The sequence below is a fragment of the Cryptotermes secundus genome, unplaced genomic scaffold (genome assembly GCF_002891405.2).
Source record: "Cryptotermes secundus unplaced genomic scaffold, Csec_1.0 scaffold699, whole genome shotgun sequence".
Taxonomy (NCBI): domain Eukaryota; kingdom Metazoa; phylum Arthropoda; class Insecta; order Blattodea; family Kalotermitidae; genus Cryptotermes; species Cryptotermes secundus.
Window position 1 is genome coordinate 376,866 of NW_019738883.1, and position 8,176 is coordinate 385,041.

General features: G+C 37.9%; 1 protein-coding gene across 2 annotated transcripts in view; it reads right to left on the reverse strand.

The window, feature by feature from the left end:
* Positions 1 to 8,176, reverse strand: part of LOC111871259 — a 49,241-nt gene that overhangs the window by 3,259 nt on the left and 37,806 nt on the right. For both annotated transcript variants that reach the window (XM_023864233.2, XM_023864234.2), the window contains exon 9: positions 1,736 to 1,919. In XM_023864233.2, coding sequence (XP_023720001.1) covers positions 1,736 to 1,919 — 184 coding nt within the window. The remainder of the gene's footprint in view (positions 1 to 1,735; positions 1,920 to 8,176) is intronic.

Consider the following 8,176-nt stretch of genomic DNA (forward strand, 5'->3'; position numbering starts at 1 on the left):
CACCCCCGCCCCTTCCACTCTTTCCATTTTATTCTAAAATATAGAAGTGCAGAAACTTTTTGAAGATCCCTTGTACTTTCCTATGAAGAGAGACAGTTTGCAAAAATAAAACAATTCTAGAAAATGTATACTTCCACAACCCAGTCCTTCACATTTGACTTACTCAAGAGATGCATCACTGATATTGCAAAGCTGTCAGTATTATGGATCTTAAAATTTCAGTTTTAAAATTACAGTTCTGGTTGAATCAAATTAAAAATTTGTGAAAGAAATATGCAAACAGTAAAATCAGAGGAAACAAATGCCAAATTCTTGCATAAAATTACCAACAAACAGAGGTTTTACTATTCAGTTATTCGGTATAGAGGGGGTGGGTTTCCCCATGCACCGCGACTAATAGTCTATTGTACGTACCCCTTTAATTTCTACTGTCGCCATACCCTACCGATACTGGTGCCCGCTATCTCCCCTTTCTGCCAGTGAGGTCGGCCTTCTACTGGCAGCGGTACCCAATAATTCTCCCCTTTCTGCCAGCGAGGTCAGCCCTCTACTGGCATTGGTACCTGATAACTTTCCCCATCTACCGGAAGAACTGGAAATTACTTGGGTGGGAAACTTTTTGCCTAATTTTGTTTAGAGGTCTCCTAGAGACATGAGGATCTTTTATGTGCCATAAATCTATGACACTGGACCCATGGCTTAAAGTCCCTCCCGGAGGACTTGTTCCCTGAATTTTTCTGCCCTTAAAAATTCCATGACCTACGCTGGGTTTGAACCCGCGTAACTTGAGTCAGGAGGTGGGAACGTTACCCCTATACTATGGAGGCTGCTTGAGGTTTTACTAACTTTGTAAGTTACTGACTGACAAATGTATCAATTTAGACAGACATATTCTTTCCTGGATGTTCTCTGGAATATATGATTTATACACAACAACAATGACATCACCAGAATGCAGAACAAATCATAACATAAAGATAACTTGGACTCTACTCTTCAGTGTTATGACACTGTGTAGCCTTGTTGGTGGATACCGACAACTCTTCGGAATGTGCTATCTCCATCATGGTCAAACTGAGTATGGTGAGCATGTGGTTGGTTTGTACATGCAGGCTACAAGGAAGACAGTCACTCATATTCATATGAGGGAGCAGGACAACAGAGACTCATGCAGTCTCTCATGCATCAAGGGAAGCATGCAGAACTGACATAATCATAATTGTGCAGGCAAAGTGCTTGCACTACACGTCAGCAAGTCCTGCAGGACAGCTTAAAAATGGTGAATGAATGAAATTCACAAGAAATAACACTCTAAGTTCTCTCCACATACTTTGTACAATATACAGTGTATCTATCAATCATTACATATGTTATGGAAGACCTACCTGAATTTGTCTAAGTAACACCATGAAGGCATATGACTATGTTCTTTTCATATTTATTCAGTTTTAAATCTGAAAGAACCTACAACTGTTTATAAATAATATGTATCTTTCAAATACAACATACCTACATACATAAATTTGCCAAGGAAATCTTTCTGAAAGCAACTTGGAAGAGCAACAATATTCAGATGAACCTTAGGGATACTGGCTGTGAGAATGTGAAATGGTTCAGGATCACATCTCAATTGCTGCTGTACTATAAGTGGTGTTGAAACTTCAGACTCTGTGACCAGAGAGTGAAGTCAGTTCACTGTCCTAATTGTAATGAAAAAGTGCAATGAATGACTAACCTCGACTGTTGACTGCCACAGCCCCAAACCTGTACACAAATGAGAGGGTAAGGAATGGCACGGTACGTCACAACATCAAAGCCATCATTCACCTCTATGATGGGTTTACGGGGATCAAGTCCTGCCCGCAGGCCTTTTGGATAGCCACGTATACTATTGTTCAGGTACATCATCTTTGCACCCCCTGTAACACAGCATAACAAGAGAAAGCGTCTGTCATAAAATTGTTTTGATGAAATGAGAACTAGACGAATCTACGTACAAAATGAAATCATATCTGATTAAGTATAACTGTGAGAATTCATCAGAGGATCACTTTGTAACTGCATACTGACAAAACGATGCTCCTGCAGGTTGCAAAGATTGTAGGCTTCATGATTCACTGGTGGATGTTAGCTGTTATAATTATCCAAGGATATACTGTCACATGTCAAGAGACTAGAAATCAGGTTTGACTGAAAACTGGATTTACTCAGCTCTTGATACTTGTAACTACAATTAATTATAGTGCTATCACTGATTCACACACTTTCAAGTAGCATGTACTAAGTCTTCTCAGTCTGTTGTGTCTTCAGTGGATGTTGCCCAGTAACATCTACCAATGATGTCCATTCCTCAGCTTCTATGTTCCATGCCTCTGGTCCTTGTTGGCTGGTCCCTATCTCACAACTGACTATGACTTGCAGGTCCAAGTTATATAGCCTCGGCACGAACCACAGAAAATATTGCCTCCAGCATTTCTCCAACTGTTGCATATGTAAGTGTGCCTGAGATCATGTGATGTTTATTGAGCCATGACCTAGTAACCAGTGTGTTGGCTGAGCTGTTCCCTAGCAACAGCTGTCTCTGCTGGCTTCACAATTCTGGCATTCAGCAGATATGCCATAATATGAATTTTTACAATTTAAACATCTGTAATAGTCACAAATGCACATGCAGTATGCCACGTAGACAAAACTCTTATAAAATCCAATACCTGAACAGAACCACATGTGAAATGTAGCTCGATTCAAACTCATTAATCTGACAACTTTAAAAAACAAAGGTGTAGTTTTCTAGCAACATGAATGGGTAATAACACATCACTCATAGGCATGTTGTAGTATTTTACTGTTACAAAGTTCTAAGGCTATAGAAAACTAAATGCATGTCTTTCATTATCATGAAAACAAATACACGGTACTCTCCAGCAGAAAAATAATATTTAATGCATTTTTAAACACATAATAGTCACACACATTACCAACTCTCAAAACTTGTATAATGATTATTCAGTGAATTCGGTACAAATGAATCTGCTGCAGCTGTGACATATTCACCCTTTCAGCGATATCAGTACAATTTTTGCATAGGCATACAAGCTTTAATCACTTCCAACAGATGTGACCATAATGCTATTAACATGTACATGCATATCCATATACATGATTTTACAGTGACCATTATTCGGTAAAAATACAATCATTGTATTCTGAATGCTGAACAGAGAGTTGGCTGAGATATGAATTGGCAGAGCTGGACCAATTGCTTGGCCTCCTAGGTCATAAGATTTAACCCCAGTGGATTTCTTCTTGTGGGGTTATATGAAGAACATTGTCTACCAGGTTAAGATCAACAACCTTCAACACGTGAAAACCCGCATAAGGGATGCTGTTACATTACATTACATTGCATTCCACTGATCCAAAGTTATTAAAAATGACTGTAGGATGTAGAAGAGGTCATATAAATACAAAACATATGTACAGTCCCAATGGAGTTCTCACACAAGAGAAACCAAGAATGCACAGTGACTACACACAAGGCTATTTAAAGATACATAAGTTATTTTCTAGACAATAGGTATTCATAATAGAGTAGAATGAATGTGTATTTATGTATCATTTCAGTGTTATTTTAAATTGTGCCCTTTCATTCATAAGACATTTGAGACCAGATGGCAGGTTATTAAGAATGTTGATCCCAGCATAATATGAGCTTTTCTGAAAGCATAAGAGGTTAGCAACTGGTTTATGAAGACTGTGTTTGTGTCTTGTGTTAATACTGTGCACATTCACGTTCGTCTGAAAATGTTCTTCATTATTTGTTAAGATTTGTAGTTTCTTAACACATTGTGGACCGGAGGGGCCATATGGCCCTCTATGTTTCCAAGCGTTGCGCCCCGGTCGGGCCATATGGCCCTCTACGGTCACGTTATGTTGCAAAACGCTATATATTGCTGTGTGGCTTCGTTGAATCGTAACTACTGCGTAGATGACCTCGGGAATGATTGCTGCCTTATCTAGTAACTCGACCAGAGTCATTTCCTGTCACAACCTAAACAAAATTGGCTTTGTTCTAATCCAAGCTTGCACGTATGAACCACGCAGCTACCAGTTCAACATGGCTCAGAGACGAAAGCAGTTGCGATCTCTCGGAGGACAGGAAATATTAGATATGTTCTCCGATGATCTATCAGATTTGCCAACTGCTTCGTCTTCTGATAGCGAGGCCATTATCAGTGACAGTGACAGTGACGGGGGCCACAGGGCTTCCCAAAATGTGTCAAGTGAAAGTGAGAGCTCCGTTGAGTGTGCGAGTGTCAGGACAGCTACATGGGATGAAGTGACAAAACCCCCACTTTGGGAAAGTTTACTGATGATCTGGGGGTGAAGCAGATGCCATCGGACCCAACAGACGTGTCTGAAGTTGCGTCACTGTCTTTTTGGAGATAGTTTCTTTGACCTGTTGTGTCAGGAAACTAACAGATACTATCTCCAACACCGTGAGGTGTACGACAGAACCAATAATGTTTTGAAGTGGGTGGATGAAACAGAAATGAAACATTTTTTGGCTATAATCATTCTAATGGGGCTTGTGAAGAGAGAAAGTTTGAAGGATTATTGGTCAAGTGACCCATTTTTAGAAATTGCAATTTTCGGCAAACTCATGAGTCATAAGAGATTTGAACAGATATGGTGGTGTTTGCATTTCAACAATAATGAAGTGCAACCACAACCAACGGGCAGGCTTTTCAAAATTCAGCCCTTATTAGACATTTTGGTTGAAAAATTTCAGACAGTTTATAAGCCAGAGCAACAACTGTCTTTGGACGAATCTGTGATTCCTTGGAGAGGAAGGCTTCGTATTCGAACGTATAATCCTGGGAAGCTCACAAAGTATGGCCTACTTGTTCATGTTGTCACGGAAAGCACTTCAGGCTATATAGGAAATTTAGAAATTTATTCTGCTGAAGGCAAGAAATTATTGTTTCTGTTTTGGGTCCCTATCTTGATCAAAATTATCACGTGTATCAAGATAATTATTACAACAGTGTGACAACTGCAGAATACCTACTTCCAAGGAAAGTACGTATTTGTGGTACAATTAGGGTGAACAGAGGCCTCCCTCCAGATCTGAAAGAGGAATGTAAACGCCTGAAACGTGGTGACACCGCATTCAGGAGGAAGGGAGACATTCTTCTTCAGTCCTGGAGGGATACTCGCGTTGTGAATATGGTTTCCACTATTCACAATTCGAGCATGGTCGATGTTCAAAGACGACACGGGCAAGTAAAGAAGCCTCTTTGTATTTCCGAGTATAATATGTTCATGAAAGGAGTTGATAGGGCCGACCAGTTCTTGGCCTATTATTCCCTTCCTAGGAAAACAGTAAAATGGATGAAGAAAGTTGCACTGTGGCTTATAAACTGTGCAATTTTCAATTCATTTACAGTTTTCAAAAAGGTGAACAGAAATTCTACTTTGAAATACAAAGCATTTCTGTTGAAACTGGCAAAAGCTTGGGCTACTGACCGTCATGGTGGCAGCAGTACCTGCGTCAGACACAGACGTAGTGCAGCCGGGGCCATCTGTTTGCATCCGCCGGAGGCCTCAAGTAGACCCCCCTGGCTGACTCTCGGGTGATATGCGGAAACATATTCTCGTGAAAATTGAGAAGAGTGAATATTGCAAGAAGAAACACCCTTCTAGGCAGTGCTGTGTGTGTGCAGAGCACAAGAAGAAGAGTAGAACTGCCTACATGTGCAACTTCTGCGTAATGCCTCTTCACAAAGGGGAATGTTTCCAGAGATATCACATGCGCAAGCACTTCTAGGAGCTCTGGTAAGTGTTCTCCATAAATTTCAGTTCATAAAATTAATTAGGAGATTTTATATTAATTTTTAAAGTGAACAGTGCACAAGTTAGGGTAGTAGGTTTAAAAACGCCGGTCCCCAGGGTGATTTAAATGTTTAAACCACCAGTCCGCAATGTGTTAAATAGATCTCAACAAGAATTATGGGATTTGACACCCATCATGATTCTAACAATTTTCTTTTGCAATGTAAATACTTTTATACTCTCAGATGAATTATTCCATAATTCATTAAAGAGTGAAAGTAAGCAAATAGATTGATTTGAGAGTGTCAATGTTACTAATATGAAACATGAATCTACCTGCATAACATGCTCTACTTAGCTTTGGAATCAACTGATCGATATGGTTTTACCAGTTTAAATGATTATCAATTTGCAAGCCAAGGAATTTTGTGTTCACTCCCTCTTCTATATATTTATCATTATATCCTATGTTTAATGGATATTTTGGTGAGTGTTTTGTTATAAATTTTATTACATTTGTTTTTTTTAAGTTCAGGGACAGCTTGTTTGCAGAAAACCATTTACTCATTTGTGAAAGAACCTTACTTGATAATATGCAGAAATCATCTAAATTTTTACCAGAAATTATAACACTAGTGTCATCTGCGAATATTATAGGTATTGATGAGGTCCTTAGTGTAGGAGGGAGGTCAATATAAATTATGAAAAGCAAAGGCCCCAAAATTGACCCTTGTTGAACGTCATGTTTTATTATTCCCCAATTTGAGTAGGTACTTTGAATTGAATTTGATGATATTATTTCAATCTTTTGTTTTCTATCTGTTAGGTAGGATATGAATCAACTTAACGCTGTTCCTTGAATGCAAAAAATGTAATTTAGTTAACAAAATTTCATGATTTACACAGTCAAAAGCCTTTGCCAAGTCACAGAATATTCCTCCAACATGCATTTTTGATTTGGCGATATATGGAAATGGGGTGTCTCATATGGTGGTAAGGATTTATAATGCACTTCTCAGCTCACTTAAGCTAATTTCAAAGGATATAAAAAAGATTAAAGACAAATTAAAGGAATTGTTGTATTTTAATTCTTGTTATACATTGGATGAATTTTTATGAGATGACATTTTATGGTTATAATATATAATTATTTAAGCAATATGACAGTTGGATTAAAGTTCTTTTTAGTAAGAAACTTAAACTATCTGACAAAACAGGTTTTATGTGATTAAGCCTTTTTAAATTGTACATATTATTACTTGCATTTCTTATTACCAATTATACTCAATTTGTTATCTTATATTGTCAATGTTTAGTTACACCTTTTATCATTAATTATATTAACATTCTAAACTATTAAACTGGTTTTTAGATAATTGCTTCAATGTATAAGCAAGATTTGTACATAATATTTTGACTGAATTTTTTATTCTAAAATTGTCAATGTTTTTACTGTTTTAAGATTAATTCTTTTATGACTAATGTAAACCTTATCTACTATTGTTTTTTAACAGCTGCTTGATTGATAAGCAAGATGTGATTAAGCTACCTGATGATTTCTATATCTAATTGGTTGTTTTTTGACCTTGTAAAAATCTTATGAAATATGAATAAATGAATGAATGAATGATTAATAGATTTCAACACACTGTCTGTTAACTTAAAGGCTGCATTTTCAATGGAAATTCCTTTTCTAAAGCCAAACTGTTCTGGGACTAGTATATTGTTACTCTGAAAATAATGGCTTAACCTATTGTGCATAACTTTTTCAAGTACTTTAGAGAAAGTAGTTAGTAGTGAAATTGGCCTGTAGTTTGACATACTAGTCTTTCCCCCTTTTTTACAGTGGTCTTACTACTGAAATCTTAAGATGATCAGGAAAGATTCCTGTGGATAGTGAGTGATTACAGATGTGAGTTAATGGGCTACTGATGAGAGATTCACAAACTTTTAAAATTTTACTTGTTATTCCACCATAACCTGAAGAGTTTTTTGTTTTGAGGGACTGTATTATACTTTTTATTTCAGTTTCAGTGGTTGGAATGGTTTTAACTCTTTGACTGGCGCGGGCGTGTTTTAACGCCCGGACGATGCCAGCCGTTCCCTGGCATTGGCGTGTTTTAATGCTTTGACAATCTCTTCCCTTCTTTGCTCTCTTGGCACTCATCAACCAAAGACATATATATGATGAAGAAAGCAGTCTTCTGGGATTTGGCACCATGTATATGTGGTGTTAACCGACGTTTCGGAGGAACGTATCGCCCCCATCTTCAGGGTTGAAGAAAAAGTATAGGTAAATCTGCAAGCGACAACACCGTGAGACACGGTAAAGCAGACTGCT